At 44.3% G+C, this 24,881-nt stretch overlaps 1 protein-coding gene and 1 long non-coding RNA gene across 4 annotated transcripts in view; one reads left to right on the top strand and one right to left on the bottom strand.

Annotated features, from left to right (window-relative positions):
- The window catches only part of LOC116872510, a 113,981-nt gene extending 90,789 nt beyond the window's left edge, over positions 1-23,192 (bottom strand). For both annotated transcript variants that reach the window (XR_004383653.1, XR_004383652.1), the window contains exon 1: positions 22,532-23,192. This is a non-coding gene — a long non-coding RNA (uncharacterized LOC116872510). The remainder of the gene's footprint in view (positions 1-22,531) is intronic.
- Positions 23,193-24,141: 949 nt separating this feature from the next.
- The window catches only part of TNFSF8 (TNF superfamily member 8), a 49,934-nt gene continuing 49,194 nt past the window's right edge, over positions 24,142-24,881 (top strand). The window contains exon 1 of one of the 2 annotated variants that reach the window (XM_032865710.1): positions 24,142-24,650. In XM_032865710.1, the coding sequence (XP_032721601.1) occupies positions 24,456-24,650 (195 nt within the window). In that variant the 5' untranslated portion in view covers positions 24,142-24,455. The remainder of the gene's footprint in view (positions 24,651-24,881) is intronic. The other variant, XM_032865708.1, reaches the window with a different exon arrangement.

Raw genomic sequence — 24,881 nt, 5'->3', positions numbered from 1 at the left:
GCGAAATTAAACCACATTTCAGAAAAGGAAACAATATCGCACTGATAATAATTTCTGTTTAAAATCTGATCATTTAAAACGAAGGTGAAAACCAATGGAATGACATAGATTTTTATCTCACCTTCTAGTCACAGAAACGTTGAGTGTGAAAAACTTTGAATTCCAAATTCCAGAAACAATACTTTCTTTGCTGCCTCTGGAGGTTTCTCATGCTGTTTCACAACCTACATGCCCCACACCCCCACTCCCACGGCGTCTGCTTCCTCTTCCTCCCTCAGCCCATGCAGTGAACCCGAAGGCATGCTACGGGAGGGTGCTCCATGGAGAGGAGCCCAGGACTCCTTCCCTGCATGGGGCACTCCTGAAAATCTCCAGAGCCCTCCTTCCCGTGATTCTCTCAGTCTGCTCTGTCCTGACCAAGCAAGGAGGAAACCAGGCAGGATGTTAGTTAGACCTGCCTGGGTTCTGAGAATTGCTACTTGACCATAGTTTTTCTCTGGTTTGAACCGAAGCAGCAGGAAGGGTAGAAAGTGTTAGAGAAAGTGTTCTCGGGGAAACCATCAGAGTGAAAGCAGGTGGGGTCTGTGGGAGACCTCGGCTCTGGCCAAGACCAGACTGACTGAAGCTGCCTGGCCTCCCTCCCCACCAGACGATGAGGAGCCTCACAGTATCGGCGTTCTTCCCTCACACCCCATTAGTGTCCAATTGCATTTTGCTCCTTCATTCTTAAGAACTCACATATCCCATTAAATGTGAGTCTTGCCCAAGGCCAAAACTAAGCTTGTAATCTCCTGCTTCTTGAGAAAGTTTTAGAGTGAGTACAGTCTGTGGTTGAAGATGGACTATAGGCTTAGATCTGACTTCAAATTCTGGGTCTATCACCATCCATGTGCCTTTGTGCAAACCAGTCTTCCTTCATGGCTCTCTCTCCTTTGACTTCTCTGTGAGAATGACTCCCTGATCTACGTCTTCATTTTCTACTTACATAGCCAACTGCCCGCTAAAGACATCCACTTGGAGTTTCCTTCATGCCTCAAAGATGAACAGACAAAACCATTATCTACTCTCTCCCTGCCCATAATACCCTTTATACTATTTGTTCTTTCTCTTGGCCCATGGAAGCCCCAGTCATGTTGAATCAGAACATAAATCCTGAGGTTTCTTCCCCCAGAGCTCTGCCATGTACTCCTTCCTTCCTCACGGGTTCTCATCAGTTCATGGCATTTTATTCCCCTGCCTGTATACTCCTTTCAAATGAGCCCTTAAACCACAGCCAGAAAAATCACATTGACCAGAATACCCTTCCACCACCACTGAAAAACCGTCAATGGCCTTCCAACCAAGAAAACAGGACACAGTCCTTGGACTGGCACTCAAGACCCTTCATAATCTGGGCTCAGCTTCTTCTTCCAGCATCATCTCCCAGAGCTCCCCACCTAAGGCTTCCATTCCCATCAGACCACTCACTCAATATGCATGCATTCACTCCATTTACTAAGTACCTGCAGAATGCCCACTTTGAGCCAAGCGTTAGGAACACAGTGGGTGAGTAAGCAGACATGGACCCTTTGTAGTGGAGCAGACAGACAAATGACAAATTGTGAACTCCTGGTTCAACTCGATAGACTGACCACAGCATTTACATGTTTTCCTTCCCTCTATGAAATGGGGGGGGGGAAAGTGTAGGATATAAGTGGACAACAAATTATAATGAAATTTTGGAAGACAGGCTATAGACAGATGAGCAAAGATCAAGTTAGCAGAATGGAGAAAACTTCAACATAAAGGCCTAGAGACATGTATGCTGACCAAAGTGCATCATGCACTTTGCTGAAGACCTGGAAGGCGAGGATCTCAGAGACCTGATGCCCCACAGAAACAAAGGGTAAGATGTGAGGCTGCCTATCTGGACACAGGAAGAGTAAAACCCTTAGATTGTCCCCTTGGTCCCACAGAGCCTGATGGCCACCATGCAGGGAGAAGAAAGAAGGGTGTTAGTGTCTGGAGAAATTGTCAGAAGAAGCTCCAGACTCACACACATCAAGCCCAGAGCAGAACAAAAATGAGGCAGGAGCTGAAAATGATCACGTCGAGGGGTATCACCATGACATGTCAGGACTGCCCTGATAAAAAGATAATTGTAAAAGTTTGTAGATGCGGGGCCGGGAGAGAGAAGAAGATCACATGCCCACATATACAAAGAAACACAATTGCAATCAGGCACTACCAGAAATTCTAGAAGCTGGAAAATAACTGAAGAAAGCCTCCTAAGTTCTGGGGAAATTTTTTAAATCTCAAACCCATGACTTCACAACACTACCAACAAACAGGGTGTGCATATAGACATTTTCAGACATAGGAAGACTTGGAAAATTTACCTCTCATACATACCCTCTTTTTTGAGAAGTTACTTGAGAATGTCCTCCAGTGGAGCAAAGGAATAAAGCCAGAAAGAGGAAGATGCAGAAACCCAAGACATACGTGGTCCGAAAGAGGAAAGCAGTGAAGGGGAATTCCAGGATGTTAGCAGACAGGACACAAACAAGGACAGGCAGGACATGTCTCCACTTCGAACGGAGGCCTGCAGGACAGGAGATGCAGGAGAATAAAAATAGCACGCATTAGTATCTGACATATTTTGTCCTTGAGAACCGGGGTCTGCAAACTCCCACCCGTTGACCAGATCGTGCTTGCCGCTTGCTTTCCTCCCTAAGATGTAATTGCAACATGGCTATACCCATTCATTTAAGTCCTATCAGGAGCGGGTGCCTGGGTGGCTCAGTGGTTTAAGCCGCTGCATTTGGCTAAGTCCTATCAGGAGCTACATACTGTCCTTGACCGAGTTCCCTCTGCAACAGCTGAGCTGAGTGATTGCAACAGACTGTCCAGACTGAAAAGTATACAATTTTTACTGTGTGATCCTTTATAGAAAGATTCCGTCAATCGCAGTTTAAAAGGGGAAAAAAAAATTACTGACTTGATAGATGGGTTAAAAAAAAAAAAAGATAAGAGTAGGTATAGAGAGTGCCTGGGTGGCTCAGTTGTTTAAGCGACTGTCTTCAGTTCAGGTCATGATCCTGGTGTCCCAGGATCAAGTCCCTCCTCCGACTCCCTGATCAGAAGGGAGTCTGCTTCTCCATCTGACTCACCCCTCTCTTATACTCTCTCTCTCTCTCATTCTCTCTCTCAAATAAATAAGTAAATAAAATTTTTTTTTTATATAAAAAGAGTAGGTATAGAAAGAAAAAAAGCCCACAAAAATTGGGGGTAAAGAGGCCATGTAAACTCAGGATATCAAAGTTGTATGAGAAAAGAAATGATCTTAGGAAAGAAATGATCCTAGGATGGTACTTGAACTCTGCAGTGAGTAGTATTTGCATGATCATAAAAACATACACACTGATTCTGATTCATCTAAAAATTATGACATAAATATTAAGGAAAAAGGAGAGAAATGAGACATACAAAAGGCCTAAATTGTCGAATCCTATAGCAGGAAGTCAACAGAACACTGACATTATAAATCAAGAGTTTAACAGTGTAAGCATCTTTGCTGGAAATACAGAGGTTTATGCCATAAGAAATAATGAAAGAGTTAAAAGTAATTTGTCTGGTGAGCAGGACCAAATGTGGTAGGGATTGGTAAGCAGGGCACTACTGTTTTCAGCATAAATCTTCCAAAACCTTTTTTTTTAAACTGTGTATACATATTATTGGATGAAGTAACAATTTTTCAAAAATACACGATCTCAAAAATTACAAAAGACAGTAGGTTGAAAGCTATTCAGCTAGCCAGTTTAGGTAAAAAGGACTTCCCAGACAGACAGACTAGCATGTGCAAAGGGCCAGGGGTAACATCAAGTATGATGATTTAGAGGACTGGAAATGGATGGGACTGGCTGACGAGAAGAGAGTGGATATGGAAAGGTTAAGAACCAAACCAGCAAACACAGCAAGAAAGAGACCACAATGTCACCATGAAGCATCTCAAAGGCATTGCTCAATCTCTGGCTAATAATATCATCAATGGATTCACAAGACTGTGATCAATACTTGGAGCACATTTCTTCCTTTCATAAAGAAGAATTTTGCTTAAGAAACAGACTCAAATCCATGACCTAACAAAAGGAGATACTGGACAATCAGAAAGCCAGATGGTATCGTTGAGCCAGATGGTATCTGTTTCCTTCAAGACCCTATGACAAATTCTTCTAAAAGCATCAAGGGGACCTCCCAATGTCCCTGCCAGCATTGGAAGTGATCTGCCTTTCCCAAGGAAACTCTTGCTCCCACACCTGCCTACTCCATCCCCTTAATCTTTGTTAGCATTCTGGAGGCAGAATTCCCTTCAGTCTCTTCTTGAGCTCCCACTTGCCACTCTTCCATCAAATCCAAAATCTTGGTCTTTGCCATCACTTGACTACCTAAGTGCCCTGTTCTCCACATTCCTTTATCAGTCTGTTCCAGATGTCTCAAAACTTGAATCAGTTATCAGTCCTTTATCAGTCTGTTCCAGATGTCTCAAAACTTGAATCTTTCAAGAAAGGACCCAAGAGATGCTCTCTCCCTATCTTCATGAGGAAAATGGACCACAGGGAAAGAAAGGATTTTCCCCAACGTCAGGCAGCAAATTGAGCACAGAATCAGGATCACAATGCAGATTGTAACACTTTTGGTTTGTGAGGGCCTCCCTTCAAGACTTCAGGGAAGACAGTATGGAGGTTCCTCAAGAAGTTAAAAATAGAGCTACTCTACGACCCAGCAACTGCACTACTAGGTATCTGTCCAAAGGATACAAGCACAGTGATCCAAAGGGGCACATGCACCCTGATGTCTACAGCAGCAATGTCCACGATAGCCAAACCATGGAGAGAGCCCATATGTTCACTGATAGACGAATGGATAAAGAAGATGTGGTATATATAATACAATGGAATATTATGCAATGGCAAGAATGAAATCTTGCCATTTGCAATGATGTAGATGGAACTGGAGTGTATTATGTTAAGCAAAATAAGCCAGTCAGAAAAAGACAAATACCATAGGATTTCACTCATATGTGTAACTTAAGAAACAAAACCAATGAACATAGGGGAAGGGAGAGAAAAATAAAATAAGATCAAAACAGAGAGGGAGACAAACCATAAGAGACCCTTAATTCTAGGGAACAAACTGAGGGCTACTGCAGGGGAGGGGAGTAGAGGGATGGGATAAATGGGTGATGGGCATGAAGGAGGGCAGGTGATGGAATGAGCACTGGGTGTGATATGCAACTGATGAATCATTAAATTCCACCTCTGAAACTAGTAATACACTGTATGTTAATTAATTTGAATTTAAATTTTTAAAAAAGAAAAGGAAAGGCTTCAGGGAAAAGTGCTCCTACACACCAGTAGGCAAGAACCTGAGATTGGGAAATTCTCAAAGGTGAATTTCCTCTTTCTCCCCCTCTATAAGAGAGAATTTTTCCTCTATTAAAGAAATAGCAATTAATATCTGGGGAAATGTGTTCAGGTTATATTTTACAATTCATGTACTTGGGTTAAGATGTACCCAGATGTAATTATTTTTGTGAAATAGCAGTTAAGACTGAATATTAACTCCTACTTCCTTTAGAAGTAGCAGAAAGACTCTGTGTTATTGTTGCTGGCATTTTCTTGTAGGAATTCCTAAGAATCAATTACAAGTTATTTTTATTGTGCTGGGATGAGGCAGCACTGCCTTAATAATGTGTTCTAAACATTAATTTAGCCAATGGTTCTCAGTCACTTTGGTTTCAAAGCTTTTTAGCCCTTTAGAAATCGAGGACCCCAACATTTGTGATCGTACATATTTATCAATAAGTATCATTTGAAACAAAAACTGAGAAATTTGACTTATGTATTCATTCAAAAATATCAATAATAAGTTACATGCTGACATAAATAACATTTTTTGTTTTTTAAAAAAAACACTATATTTTCAAAAAACAGAAGAGTGGCATTGGTTTTACTTTTTTGCAAATCTCTTTCATGCCTGGCTTAGTAACAAACAGCTAGAAAATTACATCTGCTTCTTCATTCAGTCTTTGGCAGATATCCCACATCATGCGGCCCCTGGAAAACTCCACTTACACTCACAAGTGAATGAGCTTGAAAAAGGCCAAAAACATATTTGTATTGTCACAAAAATAGCTTTGACCTCATTTCACAGGCACCCCAAAAAATTGCCGGGGATCCTCAGGGGTCCCTGGACCATATTTTAAGAACTGCTGGTTTAATTAAAATAAAAAAGACAAAATATACTTATTTATTCAAACATTTGTGTTTTCACATGATGGGTTTCACTGCATCTTCCCAACCAAACAGGGAAGAGAAAGGTTTCTATTCCACTACACATAAGAACGTGTTTGTTAGTAAAGACATCGATGAACTTGTTTTTTAAACATTTGGATGCATAAGCCATGATTCAGGGTCTGTGGGACCCTTTGGGTGGACAGCCAGTGGCCACAGTGATGTCATTCAAAGGTGATGGACTCACCTTAGTAACTAGCTTTTCAATAGTCACTGTAGGCAATTTGTTTGGATCCATCATTCACTCATTCACTCATTTAATTCATTGTCCCAATTCTATGTTATCTGTACAACTTGTACATTCTTATTTCAGGAAGCAAGGTATCTTATTTTGGTGCCTCCTATCTTCTCATTGATGCCACTTTTGAGGGGAAGGCAATATGCCCTTCACTGAGTATTGGAGTTGAGAGCAAAGAGGACCATGGCAAGAAGTGATATGTTCACTCTCAGACTGAAGTTGTGCACTGAAATGGAACTGGTTTCCAGTCCCTGTCACACTTACTGCGACTTGGGCAAGTCAGTCACAAGACTCTGTGAGCCTCAGTATCTCTGTCGATAAAATGGGGATGACAGTTCCCAGAGTGGCTAGGAAGTTCCCGTGGAGTGATGCATGGAAAGTACCTATGGCTGTTCCTGATGCCGAAGGAGGGCTCCACAAATGCCAGCCGTGATGCTGTGGATCATGGGAAGGGTGTTGGAGCAACACCCCAATGTTGGCACAGCCGGCTGACTCAAGGACCCACAGAGGGGCTTTGATGCAAAGCCACAGCCTCCCTTCCCTTCTGTGTTGGAGCTACAAGAGCCATCTTACAGATACTCAGTTATGATGGGCTCCTGTTTCCTCCAGCATTTTCCTGAATGCAAAGCTCTCCAGGTGTTCCAGAGAATCCATCAACAGAAAAGTCTTCCTTGACACAGTCTAGAAAAGTCTTCCTTGACACAGTCTAGAAAAGTCTGTCTTGACACTCCTACTCCAGTCTCCTGAGCGACCTGCTTGCTATCAGCCAATCCATTTACCCAGAAAATGTGCACGAGAGCCCCTTTTCCCAGAAAGCCCCCCCCCCAACATGGTTCAGGTTTGGTTTCCCTTCCCCGCTGACATTTTTCTTCTGTAACTCTCATTTCGTACCTTTGTTAATTAAAATGACCAATCTCTTTTGCCTACAAAGAATGTGCTGATAATTCACCGAGTTCCTCTGCATAATTCTTAGACATTACTCTGAAGGTGAAGAGCCGTACTGAGACTCCGTGATTTGCCCCAGTTCCCACAGGTCACAGAGCAGATGGTAAGTCTTCTTCCCCTTCCCCACCCATCAGCAAACTGACAATCAGCATACTGCAATTCGCTTTGCCTCTCAAGATTTCTGTCTTAGTTCATTGAAGCCTCCTGGCTTTCTCTGGCATATTGAGAATTAGCATGGAAAGGGAACAGGGGAATAGCAGCACATTTAGACCACAGCCATCATTTCAAAAATAAAACAGCTCCTGTTAAACTGATGAACCCACAAGAGAGAGAACTGGGTCTCCACAGTGGCTCCCCCAGTGACTTTCTCATCCCTGCCTCACACTTTCCCCCTTCAATTGTCCAGCCCTGTCCTACTAGATTATGTTTTTAAACGCAGCTAGAGGGGCACCTGGGTGGCTCAGTCAGTTAAGCATTCAACTCTTGGTTTTGGTTCAGGTCATGATCTCAGCCTCGTGAGATGGAGCCCCGCATTGGCTCTGTACTTAGTGGGAAGTCTGCTTGAGATTCTCTCTCTCTCTCTTTCTCTGCCCCTGCCCCTACTTGCTCATGCTCTCTCTCTCTAAAATAAATAATCATAAAAAAACCCACAGTGCTAACCTTGCCATTCTTCTCAAAAATGTCTAATGTCCCTTCACTGCCCACAGCCTAAAATCTCAGCTCCCTACGTGGATATCTGCCTCCTTCTGGCTGCATTTCACTTCACCAAACTTCTCTCTCTCTCTGTGAGTCCATCTCCTACCTACGAATGCCAGGTAGCCCAGTGCAAGACTGTCTTGATGAAGGGAGCAGTGCACTGAGATACATTCAAGCACAGTGTTTTTATCTCAGGGGTCCACAGACCAACTACTTTGAATAATATTGCCTAATACAGTTGTCTTTCCCCAGAATGCCTTCCACCACCAAAGGTAAGATCTATCTATCCTTAAAGCCCTACTCACATGCTGCCACCTCCAGGAAGTCTTCTCTATTCATCACCACTGAGAATAATCATCATTGGCACTCCCCTTATGCTACTGACTATTGTGTCTTATAGTAACGTTCTATATACCCATATCCTAATTCTTCCAATAGGCTACCTGGCATCTCTCTCCCATATGTCTCTTGAACACAAAAAATTCTTGCTGGCCTGGGGCCCCTCACACATGCCCTTCCCTCTTTCTAAAACCTGCTTCCTCCCATTAATTTTCTAGTCCATAATCTCCGACATTTCAGGTTTCAACTTAAAAGCCACATCCTCAAAAAGACACTCTTAAGGATATTCCAGTCAAGGGCCTGGCAGGAAACAAATGTCACCTACAAAGAGGGGTAATATTTTAATAAAAAGCCTATCTACAAAGGTATGGCCAGGGTTGAGGGACACCAACAAGAGATAGCCCAGTACACCACAGTTGGCACCAGCAAGTGCCTGAAGAAGGAGGGGAGGGCTCATCAACCAGAACCTGAAGACAGTAGGTGCTAGAAGAAGGCTACCTGAATTCACTAGTGGCTCACAACTGAGCAGTGAGATCTATAGAATATCACTAAGGAAGTAAATACCACAGCCTCCTGCTTCTCCCACTGCCCCAAAGGCCCACCCCCTACTGGGAGCAGAGAAGCCCTCGAAGGCAGCCCAGCCAGGTCAGCCTCCCAGGAGGGTGGAGAAGGATGGGAAGAAGGATGACAGAAACAACCCAGAACACCCACCATTCTCAGGTAGACCCTCCTGTTAGCCCACCTCCTAGCAACCTGTTCTTTTTCTTCTTAGTATTTAATAAACATTCACTCTTGGAGTGCCTGGGTGGCTCAGTGGGTTAAGCCTCTGCCTTCAGCTCAGGTCATGATCTCAGGGTCCTGGGATTGAGCCCCACATCACGCTCTCTGTTCAGTGGGGAGCCTGCTTCCCCCACTCTCTCTGCCTGCTCCTCTGCCTACTTGTGATCTCCCTCTTTCTGTCAAATAAATAAAATCTTAAAAAACAAACAAACAAACAAACATTCACTCTTGTATCTTTTTGCTGACTGTCAATAAACACCTTCAAATTGTAAGTCCCATGGCCATGGAGGTATGAGTCTTGTTTGACGTGCTCAGCATCCCCAGAATCTCTCTTATCGTCGGTGCCAGATAATACTTGCTAATGAACACATGAACGAACGTAGATCAGTCAGACACAGTAACACATGTAATTATACACATACACATCTGAGTTTCAAAGGGAGAAACCTCCTCTACAGAATTAAGAAATGCCAGGAAATTTCACATCAAAGTCAATTCAATGAAAACAAAATGCGGCCTAACATAGAAAATCAAACTCTAACTTCAAAAAAAAGCTGATGATTTTCTAAGAAGAGAAGAAAAAAGTCTTTCCTATTAACCTGCTGTGAAAACACTCTGAACCAGACTAGACAAACTATTGCTATAGTGTACAAAATTGTCCTCCTCCCCAATCCACACTGCAGATTTAAACAAGGTGAAGGGCAAGTGGTATTCTCTCTTGAACTCTGTTTCCAGCAACACCTCAGCAGATCTCACATCGGATTTACAGTTGCAAGAGAGGAAAAGTGCTAGCAAATCCTCCAACCCCTCTTCCTGGTCTTGGGTTTTAATGCATCTCCCCAAAGTCTCAATTTCTCTGAATGCTTGTGGTAACATTATGAGGAATACAAATACAAAACTTTTAAATCAAATTCAACATAAGTTTGTTTACATGGTAAGTGTATTTTACAGACAGTTGAAGTTGATACCCAACCACAAATGTCCACATTTGCTTCTGTCCTCTGTCCCCCAACACAGTCACACTTTGATGATGAGGAGGAAAGTCTTTTTCCTTACAGCATGTTACACAGTATGATTTCAAATACTTCATCTTTCTTTCACTTCCTCAAATGTGTCTTGGGCATCTTCTCCCCAACCATAGGACTTTCCTGTTTGCCACTCCCTTTCACTAGAAGATGCATACCTCTTTTCTCCAACTAATTCTGCAAAAATGAGCTAATATTTGGACCTAGGTCATAGCGTAGTTGTGAAGAATCATTGCAATAATAATATAATTAAGGTAGTACACTTAAGACAAGTAAAACAGCTCCTGGCACATAGTACCATCTTGCTTGTTTATTTGTTCGTTTGTTTGAGTAATCTCTACACTTAACATGGGGCTCAAACACACAACTCCAAGGTCAAGAGCCCCATGCTTCTCCAAATAAGCCAGCCAGGCACCCCATGGTCTTGATAAATATAATCATCATCATCATCATTAATGATTACTTCCAAATTAATCTTCAGATCTGCTATCAAACATTACTTGCTCAGGAAGATTTTATGTCCCCCAGGTTAGATTGGATGTCCCAGTCATACCCATTCATGTGACTTGGTACCTTCCCTTCATAGCACTAATTACAATCCATAATTAGGTGTGACTCAAATTACCATTAAAAATAATATATATGTCCCTGACTAGACCAAAATGAACAAACGAACAAACAACAATGAGAAATTGTGCAGCAAGTGAATTTATTGGTCACCACTATATCTCTAGTTTCTAGGAAAATATTTCACACTTAGTGGTCAAAATACATGTGAAATAAGACGGAGAGACGTCATCTCTTTCTCTGATTGTGACACAATAATCACCACCTCTTTCCATACATTTCCTTCATATTCATTATCTTAAGAGCTGTAAAGGTAAATGTTTGAGGAAACAGATACATCAAGAAGCCACATGACTAGAGATTCTAGTTCCCAGAGTCACAGGTAGACCAGAAGCCAAGTATCCATATTTCTAATCATATAGCGTCCTGAGTACAAGTGGAAAATGGCAGAAGGTTTCTGTTACGGACTGAATGTTGGTCCCCTCCCTAGATTCATGTGTTGATGCCCCTAATCCCTAATGGGAAGGTATTTGGAAATGAGGCTTCTGGAGGTAATTACGTTTATATGAGGTCATGGGCTGGGTTGGGTGGGGGGGCTCCCCTATAATGGGATTCGTGTTTAGAAGAAGAGACTAGAGATCTTGCTCTCCTTCCCTTGGGCCATGTGAAGCACACCAAGAAGGCTGCCATCTGCAACACAGAAAAGGAACTCTCACCAGAACCCAGCTATGGTGGCACCCCTATCTTAGACTTCCTAGCCTCCAGACCTAAAGAAATAAATGTCTGCTGTTTAAGTCCCCTTGTCAATGATATTTTGTTATAGCAGTGTAAGCAGACTAATACAGTCTCCTGTGGAGGAGAGGAGTCAGGGGGATACTCTGCTGTACTCAAGAGGCCTTCAGTCTTCTTTATATAGTTTCCTATACAGTTGTTAGAGTCAACTGTGAAGGCACAGTTCCGAGAGAGTGTGTGGAGAAAATGCTTACATTCACCATGCTATTTCTTCTTCCTGGACACATAGAAAAGGTGCATTTCCAGCCTCCCCTGTTCTTGGATTGGGGTCATATAACTAGCTCTAGCCAACAGAATTCAAGCAGCAATGGTATAAACCACTCCCAGGCTTGATCCGTTGAAATTCCATGTGCAATCTTTCACACTGTCTTCCCTCTCCATAGCCAACTTGGAGGCCACAAAAGCTGCCTATTGCCTGCTAGACTCCATGTAAGTGAGAAAAACATGTTTGTTTTATTAAGTCCCTGATATTTCCGACTAGCTTGCCACTGCTACATATCCTAGTAGTATCCTGACTACTACAAAGAGGCAGAGTGGAAAACTAAAGAGAGAAATGAAGACACCAAGAGTCTGAGGCCCACTCTGGCATCAGCTTCTAACAGGACATTGGAAAGTCGTCTCTCTGGCTCTGAATTTTCATCCATGTTATTCAGACAGGAATAGATCACAGTGGATGTTCTAGGTTTTGCATATTACCTGGAAACTAGACTCAGTACTTCATACATCCCTCTCTCCCACGCGTACACACAACTCAGAAAGTGATGGCAAAACACATGGCATTACTGAAGACTTTGTTGGGTGATAAGATGGATTATATCTAGAGTCACCATATGTGCTATGCCAGGACAGTGCCCATTTAGACCCATTGTCCCAGCTTAATAGGTGTAATTATTCATATAAGAGAATTCTTGACCTCTAGGGCTTTCTGGCTCAAACAATAACATCATAAGTTAAGCTAGTTATGTTACACACAACATACGGCAACTCTAACCCAACATTTCTCTGTTGTTTTCTCTCCACCCCGAGACTCAACCATCCCCTGCACGTCTTCCCTGGAGTCCTTCATTGGATTTTCTGCACCTAGCTCATTAGCTGAGAAGGAGCTCAGAGAAACACACCAACTCATAACTCCTCATCATATCTCATTGCTTCAAACTAGTCACATGACTCCACCTTAACTGCAAGGGAGAAAAGCTTATTGTAGGCTCCATGGTGACCTTATGTGCTAAAAACAAAAACAGACAGGTGGGTATGAGTAAAGGTTTAACAAAATGCCTTCGCCTTCTCTGTGGGAAAATGACAACAGCTCAACCTCAAAGCACTATTTCCTTGATAAAGGTGGAATGACACAGGTAATGGGGAAAATGACTCCTGATTGGTAAACAGCCTCTAGATGGGGCAAACTGTACTTGAACTACGAATACCGGTGGAAAGCCACAGATTTGGGACCTGGAATCTGTGAAAACAGATATTGGTTCCAATGGCACTTTGGGTTCTCGAACCAGACTGGCCCCTATACCCAACTGTGTAGTCTCATCACAAGGACAGCACCTGTGGTATTGGGGGGAGAAGGAATATAAACCCTAGACTGCTGCAAAGAGGCCCACTGAGAGACTCATTTGGCACGGTGGTTTTGTCCTGCTGTGTTTCCTCTGCTGTGTCTTTCCAAGTGGAGTGGGCCACTGCAATCATGTGGATTTGATAATCTACTCTCTGTATGGTCCTTGGAGAGACAAATCAGCATTATCTGTAACTTGTTAGAAATGCAATCATCCCCACCTCAGACCTACTGGACCAGAATCCCCATTTTCACAAGATGCCCAGGCAGTTCTTCTGCATGAAGTTTGATAGGTGGTGGTATAGATGAACCCAGGACCAGAATCACTGGTCACTAAGAACGGGCATAAAAGTGGACACAAATCTCTGCCACTCTTACTCATTCCCAGTTCAAATCAATATTCATGTGTATTTTCCTCTTGTTATTTCCAGTTTTCACTTATAATCACAAAATTACTGATATTCTTCAGTGGGCTCTGTAAGAGCTATTAAGTCCTCCTATTTTAATTTACAATTAATCAATTAGCCTTCAGTCCCTATGTAGCAGAGAGGCAACAGTTTCCACAATATTCCACATGCATTAAGTTTGAAGGATTATTTCCTCTCCCCCAAAATGCTTATCAGGCTCCATCATATCAAAGCAAGAGAAGGTTTTACCAAATGGGCAGATGAGCTCCTTGGACTGATTCCTTATGCTGTTTCAGTTCCCATGAAGGGTTTCGAGCTTGTCCAGGTTTTGCTACTCTCACAATTTCTGATGTGGAGTACAGAATACTTTCTGGATACCCCAGAAAGCAACTTCACAGAGGAAGGAGAAAAGGGCACACAGGACTGTGTCAACCACTCCGTGGGTTGGTTTCAGAGAGAGAAATTTGAATTCTTATATATTTCACATTCCCTAGAAAGAGGTAATGAAAGGTAGTTCATGGTATTCAGACAAAGAAATAATAGATTTTCCTATGACCTATAGGAAACTACATATAGTTTAAAAAGAAAACAACATTAGATGTCCAGTGTGATCCAAGTTATTACTTGTGGTCACCACTCTGGGTACACATTCTGGGCTGTTTCTAGTACCTTCTGTATAAAAAGTGATACATATTCATAGTAAACAATTTGGGACAAACAAAAACATATATAACATGAAAATAGAAGAGCTAAATATATTCAGTAAAGTTGCACCTGGGAAGTTGGCAGGAGGGAACAGAGGCACAAAAACGGGAATAAGGACAAATGAGCAAAGATGGTGGGAAACAGCTTGGGAGGAGAAACAGAGGAGACTGGAAAGGGGGAATGATGTCTTCGGTGCTTGGACCGGAGATGACAGGAGAGGAGTTTGGTCGCCTAGATAGTTTGGTGGCCCAGAGAGGAGTTTGGTAGCCTAAATTAATGGTTTATGTTCTAACACTTCAAGTCAACAAAAGGCAGGATCCGATCCCTTTGACAAATGTAAACCAAGTGCTCACCATGCACCAGGAGGTGTTCTAAGGTGTTTTAAACACAATATCAATCTTTTAACTACCCTAAAAGTGAAATAAATTATTGCTCTTGCATTGCCAATGACAAGTGAGACCAGCAGGCAAGCAGAACCCCTCCCAAAGGTGTTGATCTTTTACCTCCCAGTGAGTGTCCAGCAGATGTTTGCTTGAATAGAAGGAAGGGGGAGGAATGTGAAGTCAGGCCTGTGTTTCCAGAACACTGCTCTGAACCACTCTCCATCTCTGTACACTCTTCTAGGCTTTGTGTCCCCACCACGTGCTCCACTCCACATTCTTCCATTCGTTAACACCTCTACAGATGCTCCCATTTCGGTCTCTCTGTCTGCCAATAACCCCCTTTCTTTGCACGGCTGAAATTTTGATGGTAAGAAGGCAAGGTTAGGTTGGGACTTTTTTGTTCTTCTTCCCCGTAAAAGTAACAACCACAAAAAGTGAATTGGTGCATTCTCTTGTGGTTGACATGTTTTCTCCTTGGCTTACTGCTTCACAACTGAAAATAGGTAACATGGTACAGCTAAAGCACTTGTTCAATTTGAGATCATTTACTCTGGGGATAAATCAAGTTTTACTTCAAAAGCAGGACTCATTGAGCTTCATATTTCGTAGAAAAAAAAAAACCTAGCCCACTTTAAAGAGAAAAGAAAAGGTCATTTCCTGATTTTGCTAACATCAGGAAAAAACACTATAGGACATCGTTCAATGTCAATCTCCACCCCCCACGGAGTTCACAGATCTAGCATGCCCAGGAGATCGAGGCTGTACCCTACATGAAAAAAGTCCAAGTAACTCAGAAATAAGCCACTCTTCTCTTCAAACAAAACAGACCCCAAACTTCTGAAAAGTTTCCAAATTTCTCTTTCTCCCCCCTGCCCCCCTCTTTCTCTATTTCTCCTTTTCTCCAAATAACATTTATTCGTTGAATTTTTTGCCCCCCCATTATGTTCCAAAAAGACACAGATTTCCTTAACATGTCACGGTATCTGTTCTATTGGGAGACTGTGTGTTTGCATATACTTAGGGAAGGGACCGGACTTGACAGAGAGATGGGAATTTGGAGAATGGACGGCAGCAAGAGGGGAGGCTGGAGGGAGGATCAGGCCTTGGATCTCTTGTCTGCAATGGGCTCACATTTAGACCTCATTTATGAAGATGGCATGGTGTCTTAAAACAAATGTTTCTTCCAACATTGTGTCCTTAAAGTGGACTTATTGGGTAAATGTATCATTTAAATATTTATCGGGAGCCTGCTAGGTGTGGACATGTGCAAGCCATTTATTTACTCCAGAGATATGCTGTGTTCTCAGGGTGATTACCGCGCCTTTGGGGAGACAGAGCCCTAGGTGGGTACCTAGAGTACAGGTAACAGAATCTCATGATGTTTACAGCAACCTGCTGGCCGTCAGGCAGCCCTGGGTCAGAACGTCGCTCAGTACCAGTATGACCTTGAAAGAGCCATTTGGTAGCTCTGAGATTTAGTTTTCTTTACCTGCCAGAGGACAATAAGAGCACTCACAGGCTAATGTACAAATTAAGTGAAACTATGAATGTAATGTGTTTGGCACACAGTGAGCTCATCTTGTTAAAGGCAGGTGGTGGTTGTAATCATAAAACTATTACTCTTATCCTTATCGACTAGAGATAGACGTGTGCTCTGAAACCCTACGGAGGGATAGATTTCTTCCGAAAGTCTGGGGCGGACGCTCAGAGCAGAGACAATATTTGAACAGCAACTTAAACAAACGTGTTGAATTGCCAGACAAGAGATGTAAGAAATGGCATTCGATGTTGCAGTAAGGATGCTGCCTGCACAGAAAAGGAGTCAGCAGAGGGATTAGCTGGCTTGGGGTTCAGAATAAACAGGACACCTGGAGTGGAGCTAGGTTTTTAGTGGGATCAGAGGCTGAAAATGAAGCTTAGAGGACAGCCAGTGAGGCCGTGCAAGGACTTGTGACCCGGACTCCATAGGCAAGGACAGACCCTGAAAGATGTTAAACTGGGAGGGAAAGGGAGGGAAGCAACCTAGTAGAATTTGAGTGCATTTTTACTTAGTAAACCAGTGTACACATCAAAGATGTCACCACCAGGAAGCCCCCCTGGAGAATGATAAATGAGATTAGGTTTCCCACCTGCCCTGGATCATCTGGTATGAATATCCATTACATTATATTGTATTCACTACTTAATTGTCCATCTGGCTCCCCCAATTGTAAGCTTCTCGGAGTCAGGGCTGATGTCTGTGGGGTGTTCTGCTGCTACAGTGACGGTGCCTAACAGGACACAGTAGCCCTCAGACGCCTGATGGGTGGCGTACCGTAGAACAAGTCATCCTGTCTCTTCTTCTCTTTTTTTTTTTTTAGCTTTCTTTTTTTTTTTCAGCATAACAGTATTCCTTGTTTTTGCACCACACCCAGTGCTCCATGCAATCCGTGCCCTCTCTAATACCCACCACCTGGTTCCCCCAACCTCCCACCCCCCACCGCTTCAAACCCCTCAGATTGTTTTTCAGAGTCCATAGTCTCTCATGGTTCACCTCCCCTTCCAATTTCCCCCAACTCCCTTCTCCTCTCTAACTCCCCTTGTCCTCCATGTTATTTGTTATGCTCCACAAATAAGTGAAACCGTATGATAATTGACTCTCTCTGCTTGACTTATTTCACTCAGCATAATCTCTTCCAGTCCCGTCCATGTTGCTACAGAAGTTGGGTATTCATCCTTTCTGATGGAGGCATAATACTCCATAGTGTATATGGACCACATCTTCCTTATCCATTCGTCTGTTGAAGGGCATCTTGGTTCTTTCCACAGTTTGGCGACCGTGGCCATTGCTGCTATAAACATTGGGGTACAGATGGCCCTTCTTTTCACTACATCTGTATCTTTGGAGTAAACACCCAGTAGTGCAATTGCAGGGTCATAGGGAAACTCTATTTTTAATTTCTTGAGGAATCTTCACACTGTTGTCCAAAGTGGCTGCACCAACTTGCATTCCCACCAACAGTGTAAGAGGGTTCCCCTTTCTCCACATCCCCTCCAACACATGTTGTTTCCTGTCTTGCTAATTTTGGCCATTCTAACTGGTGTAAAGTGATATCTCAATGTGGTCTTAATTTGAATCTCCCTGATGGCTAGTGATGATGAACATTTTTTCATGTGCCTGATAGCCATTTGTATGTCTTTATTGGAGGAGTGTCTGTTCATATCTTCTGCCCATTTTTTGATATGATTATCTGTTTTGTGTGTGTTGAGTTTGAGGAGTTCTTTATAGATCCTGGATATCAACCTTTTGTCTTTTTATTGATATGGAAGGACCTTTCTCCAGCTTTGCAAAAAAATGCAGACTCACCTTCCTTCTTTGAATGACAACAGAGCTCTTTTTTTTCTATTTCATTTTTAGTTTTTACCATAACTGTACACAAATACCCTTCAAGAGTCAAATCATTTAAAAAGGCAAACAGTTCAAAGATTCAAAAATTGGAAAAACTTACTAAAAAAAAAGACAACAAAGCTGTCTGCCCCCAACTTTCTCTAGAGGGCAACTACTAAAATTGTTTTAAAGTGGTTTGTTTGGTGTTTGGCTCCAGATTGCATATCCCTGAGGGCTTCTCAAGGTTAAGAGCCCCTATGTTTTATAACTGATTCAGTCTGTGAGGTGGGATATTCAACGATGGTTGAAAGGCAATTATCCAAATGATGACAGTTCATTGCTTAAAGCTTCTGTAGCAGTTTTCCCTGGAGCAGATCTGAAATGTCAAAGGCAATTTCCAGGAAATGTATTTTTTCAAGTTCTTTCTGAAAATGTTGCCTCTTCGCAAGACTTATCTTGCTACCTGAGAAAGGCCCTGTGCAATGGTCTTTGCAGTCCTACAGTGAAGAAAGAGGGCAGCAGGGCGTGTGGGGACAGAGACCCTCCCCTCCAAGGGTTCAGTGTCCTCGAACACAGATTGCAGGTACAGGCTTGAGAAAATGCAGACCTTTCCAGGAGGCAGCCAGGCTGGTCTGGACTTCTGGGCTCCACCAACTCCGAGGGAAGCAGGTATTAAGGACCATCTAGCTTAAGGGTTTTCTAGTACTTCCCCTCTTGGAAGCTCCTAGATGTCAGGAAAGTGATGCTCTTTTTTTCTCTTTATTTTTTTTTTCTTTTTTCCCTTTCTGGTCTTGACTCCTCCACCATCCTAGTGTCTGGTCATCTTTAAATCTGCATCACTGACCATCATAAGACTATATTTCTTTTTAAATATTCCAGGATTTTCACTTGTTCACATCAGTTCTTATCCTGATTCATTGCCATGCCATGCTTTAAATTAATAGATTACCATCAGCCATTTCATAAAATGCTATGTATTTCAAAGCACCTGTACAAACAGCAAAGGGTCCATTTCTCCTTTTGAACTCATCTGCTTCTTAACCATCAAAGAGAGCTATGCAACCCAGCATGTTTTCTTCTTTGCCCTGATTACCAAGAAGCTCAGACGCATACATGCTGTACATAACTGCTGAACACAGTCATCTGCCAGGGTGTGTCCCTCTCTTAATCCTTAACTTCTCCCTTTACATCGTGGCTCCTACCTGGTGCCTTGTCTTAATGGCTTCAGTTCCAATATACGTGTGCATTTATTTTAAGTGGTCTCAACGCCTCTTTAAAGTAGGTAGGAATAACGTGTGTGTGTGTGCCTGTTCATGTAATGTATAGATTCATATGTATGTCTATTATGTATTAATTTATGAACACACACACATATTCCCAATGCTGAAAGAATATCTGTCTACATATTTCCCAGATCTCTTCTGCCAGCCTCTCTCTCAGCTCCTGGGGCCTCTCCAGTAGTCTATGTGGTCACACACAAATGAGGGTATCTAGCTCCTTCCCAATTAGTGAATCCCAGGAAAGGAAGTTCTCATCTGAAAACGTGAGTTAGTGATGAACATATAAGTGCAGATTTTATGGAGGAATCTCAGAAAAACGGATTTCTGTTCTTTTCTCCAAATCCCTTCTTTTGTAATTCTGCCTTGAATTGAGTTTATTTCGATACTTTAAATCAGGGGTCAGAAAACTTTCTCAGCAAAGGGCTAAAGAATAAAATTTTAGATTTTGTGGGCCATGAGTCCTGTCTGGGTTGCAACTATAACTATTCAATGCTGCATTGTAATGCAAACATAGCTATAATCTGCATAAACAAATGAGCATGACCCTGTTTCAATAAAACTTTATTCATAAAGTAGGTGGTGGGCTGATCTGGCCCACGACTGTAACCCTAACCCTTCCATATCCACTGTACCTGTAGCCACTAGATCCTAATTTCAGTGTCACTCTGGCCAACTCCAATGTCCAATCTATCAAATTAGATTTTGCAAAACAGAAGGCTCTCCAGTTAATGGGATGAGATCCATTCTACGTCTTTTATTGCTTGAAAATACCCTGCAGGAGTTTGCCCTTGTCTCACATACACCAAAAACTTTTTAAAAATATTTGTTTCTACCACAGTGTTCACCACAAGAGAACTTCAGATATATATTATAAATATATCTCCATCTGCAATAGTGTTTTTCAGCCTACAGCCATATTTAGGGGTTTAGAAAGTGGGACCAAACAAGAGACGAAAAAAACAAGGCTTCCTGCCAACAATCTCCAGCACATGACCCTGATCGTTACAGTGCTATGCCTCAGTTTTCTCATCTACACAGTGGGGATAAGACTTCACCTGCCCAAAGGCCACAGCCTGGACAAGATGCCCCCCCCCCCCCCCCGTAGACTCTTTCTGGGATTTAGACAGATTATTTTCCTAAACCGATGATTTCCAAATGGTTTCAGGAATTGCAGTTCCCTGAGGCACTTATTAAAACAGAGATTGCTAGACCCCAGCATGAGTTTCTAATCAAGTAGATCCTAGGGTGGAGATGAAGAATCTGCAGGGCCACCAAATTCTGTTAGTGCTGGCCCAGGGACCACAATTTTGGTCCACGATAGAGATCTCACAGTCCTCTACACAGGGAAGCAATGGCTGGACAGTGGGGGACAGTCCTACAGCTGGTTCCTCTTCATTTTTCCAAAATGCCGTTCCCTCCCAAAGGGGTGAGAGATTAGACCTGTTTGCTCACCGAGTCTCAGATGCTACAGTCACACCTCAGCTGACTACAGGCTGAAAGGAGGCTAGTGGTGACTTTTGCAGGATCATGCTAGAACGTAAAGGCCGATGGGCAGCCAGGTAAGCCCTAGAGAAGGACAGGGAAACCGGGGACCATTGAGAAGTGAGAGACAAATACACCATCAGGCAACTCCTTTGTATAAACCAACCTTCTAGAACCTTCTATTTCCATAAACACAAAGTCAACCCAAGCAGTGACTGAAGTTTAATCATACATGGATCCCACAGCAAATACTTCAGGGTAGGAGGCAAGGAAGGCTGCCCTCAGGAGCTCTCAGCCTAACAGGGAAGGCAAAAGGCACACTGTATCCACACACTTGACAGAGGTCAAAACAAGTAGTTAATAGGATACAATAGTGTGTGCATGACCATGGAGTGTTCTAGAGAGAGGACACTGGTGGGCTTGAGAGCCCTAAGCAGGCCTCCCTGGGAGATGGAAGCAGGCGGCAGGGGCAGGAAGGCTCTGAGGCAGTGGAAGGGTGAGGTCTGTGTGGCAGGAAGCAAGGCTGTGCCTGAGGGGATAAGAATGAGCACAGGGGGATCCTAAGCATGACTTTACCCCCTCAACTCATCTCCATTTCTCTGCCTCAGTTTCCTGATTTGAGGAATATGGGTTTTGAGCTAACTCGTAATTTTGCAAGTTCTGTTCCAGCCTGGAGAGACCCCAGGCCACTAAAAGGTGTATGAACATGCTGGCCCCAGCCTGCCTCTTCGTCGCCCTGCCTTTGCTTCAACCAGAAAACTCCACTTTCTTATGTTTCTGCACTCACTGCACAGTTTCGCTTCCAGAAGGGATTTGAAAGTCACTCAACAAGAAACTCTGTAAAAGCTCTTTCCATTTGTATCTCAGGTGACCAAATGAAAAAGAGAAAGCAGCCAGGAAGCACAAAGGATGGGACCACCCCATTGGCCGGGCTGGATCCCAGAGCAGCTGAGCAGCAAGGGGGGCTCAGACCCGTGGGGTGGGATGCCGGGAAGCTTGCAGGCTTGTGTGTGGAGGAGAGGCATGGGGACAGCAGTGAGATCAGGCCCACGGGCTGCTGGAGAAGCAAACAGATCTGAAAATCTCAACCGCTCAGAAGGTTCTGAGTAAAAACAAAGGGTGATTTTTTTCCCCCTTGTCAGCCTTCCCTCTCAGGACATTGTAATGTATGCAAAACGTGTAACTGTAAGACAAACATTTTTTTCCACTGCCCTTCTGAGCCCCACGGGCCTTCAGGAAGACCTGCACTTCAAGCAAAGCCGTTTTATTTTTCAACACCCACAGCTTCCATTCCATAATCAGAAGTTTTCCACTTTCATCAAAGAGACTGAAGACAGAGGCCAAGGGAGCAAATCTGTTCTCAGCGGCGCTGGGCAGGTTAGAGAGACCCCGCTACCCTCTCGATGTCCGTGCCCACCGCCGGCCACAGCCTTCTCACCAGATCAGCTAGGTGCACACCCCAGAGGACACTGGCTGGCTTCAGCCCCACCTCAGCTACCAGACCAAAGGAACCCGTGCACCCACTGCTTCCAAAACTAAGCCTGACTTGGGGTCCGGGGAGGGGGGCGTCAGCTTCCTTAACGGTGATGCAGGTACAATTTTTACCACTCTAGGTAGCGCAAGAAAGCAATTTACCTCTTGATGGCTCTTCCTTCTCCAGGATCTGTGATTTTAGGGTTTCACTGGAAAGGAATATTCAGACCAGTCCCTAGAGTCTGACCCAACTCCAGTGACGTTCAGCTGTCTGGGATCACTGCATTTGCAGCAGGAAGAATCATCCACAGGACATTTCCTTAGGAGGAGCTGGGGCTCCTGCTGGCCCTCTGAGATACCGTGCCACCAAAAATGAGCAGACAGGCAGGGGAGGGCGGGTGCTTACAGAGGACTGGGTACTTCCGAATGAAGTTTTCAGAGCTATAGCTGGAGGCCCCAGATCTGCAGTGATTCATATTTTAAATGGGGTGTTGAAGTGGAGACCGTTAGTAACCGCAAAAGGACAACGCTGTCCTCTAGAGAATCTATTGGATCTGTCCAAATTCTCCACTCGGCCCAGGGGACCACTAGGCATGCTTGACCCAGGTGGACCAACACCTTGGCCAAGTCCATCCCCATTCGTGGCAGGACTCTCATGTGAAATGCACAGCAGCTGTGCACACATGGGGGGAAGGAGAGGGGTATAAGGACCCCCACAAGGTGCCAAGGCCAATAGGGGGCAGGGCGGAGAGCAGATCTCAGGTTTTCAGCCTTGAAGCCCAGTGATGATTTAATGATTTAACACCGGCAGGGGGTGCGAGGGCGGGGGGGGGGGGGGGGGGGGGGGGGGGGGGGGGGGGGGCGCGGGGGGGGGGGGGGCGGTGGACAGGTGTGTCTACGCGCCGGGGTGATGTCATTGATCGACATTTCCCGCTTTGGCCGAAACAGTTTTCATATTCTCTGATCCTCAGTTTTGCGCTCGGTGGAAAGGAAATGTGAGCTGCGTCAGAGGGCAGAGGTGAGAGCCGAGTGAGGCAAGGTGTCAAGTTCTGCTAGTCCGGGCGCGGCGCCCGAGATGGTTGATCTTCAGTTGCAATAGTCACACACACACACACACACACACACACCTTACCCCACGCAGAAGACACACACAACACGCGCCCCACATCACGTATGCGACGCGCACATGCGCCACGTATGCATACCACACTCCCACCGCCCCGCACGCTGCACCTGTGCCCCTCGCAGAACACACCCCCCCCCTTCTGCACCACTCGCTTCCCCACCCCCACCCCCACCGCCAGGCCCTTCCCCTTTCTGGGAGCGTGCTGGCGAACCCAGGTTTCTCTGCACGCTTGACACCCCCCCCCCAGTGCAGCCAGCAGGAATTTTTTTTAAGAATCCGTGTTTCCAGATTTCTGCTCTCTTTGGATTCGCCCCCACAATTCATCCTCCCTCCGGCTTGCCCTCTTGGGACGAATCTCCGCATTTGTGGGCTCTTCCTTCCCAGAGAGCTGGTGGCATCTCCAGTTTTCAGCATACGCTGATACGATCAGACTGAACCCTTCGGTGTTTTGAGCTAACTCGTAATTTTGCAAGTTACCCCGTCCCGGGACCCCAGCTTCTACGAGGTCCCACAAAGAGACATTTTCTACCGAGGTCTTCTGAGCTTCAGGCCTCGCTACAGAGAATGTGCGGCTTCTCAAGCAGGAAGGCGTTTTGTGGCTGAGTCTAAGTGAAACAGAAGTTGCTTTGTGCACACACATACACACACACACACACACACACACACTCCCCAGAGTAGGGAAACCGTCATTTTCTTACTCGCCTTCTGACATTAACCACCTTCTCTGTCTGCACTCAAATTCATCCCTGGCAATGAAAAATGAGCCTCTCCCCCACCCCTGCTGCCGCCTTTCGCCTCACGCCCCCAGAGAAGAGTGTCTCCGTGTGGCAGCCGGTGAAGGTTTTTTTCCACGTCACATGATCCAGGATGCAGGGGGAGAATCCTTCTTGGAACAGAGATGGGCCCAGAAGTGAATCTGATCAGGAGAGATAAGGTGTGCTGCGGGAAGACTATATAAGAATGGACCCAGGGCTGCAGCAAGCACTCACCGGAGTGGCCCCTTCTCGAGACACAGCCATGCATGTGCCAGCGGGCTCCGTGGCCAGCCACCTGGGAACCACCAGTCGTGGTTATTTCTACTTCACCACCACCACGCTGGCTCTGTGTCTTGTCTTTGCTGTGGCAACCATCATGATGTTGGTAGTTCAGAAGACGGTAAGTGGACTCCTGGTCTTCTTTCCTTTCCGATTTTTGTTCAGTTTTCCCCAGAGAGAGAGAGCCTTGAGAATAAATTAATAAACTAGTGGAGAAGAGAGAGGGGGGAAAAGTACCTAGATCATGCAGAAAGATGGAGAAAAGAAAACAGAAACTCAGCACTCTGAAATAATTTAGGTTTTAAGAGAAAAGTGTGCTCAGCCATCACCTCAAAACTTTCCAGAGTCACGT

The sequence above is a fragment of the Lontra canadensis genome, unplaced genomic scaffold, assembly GCF_010015895.1.
Source record: "Lontra canadensis isolate GAN:19392208 unplaced genomic scaffold, GSC_riverotter_1.0 scaffold30, whole genome shotgun sequence".
NCBI classification, from domain to species: Eukaryota; Metazoa; Chordata; class Mammalia; order Carnivora; family Mustelidae; genus Lontra; species Lontra canadensis.
Note: the sequence above shows the minus strand (reverse complement) of the source record. Positions and strands in the feature narration are given on the sequence as shown.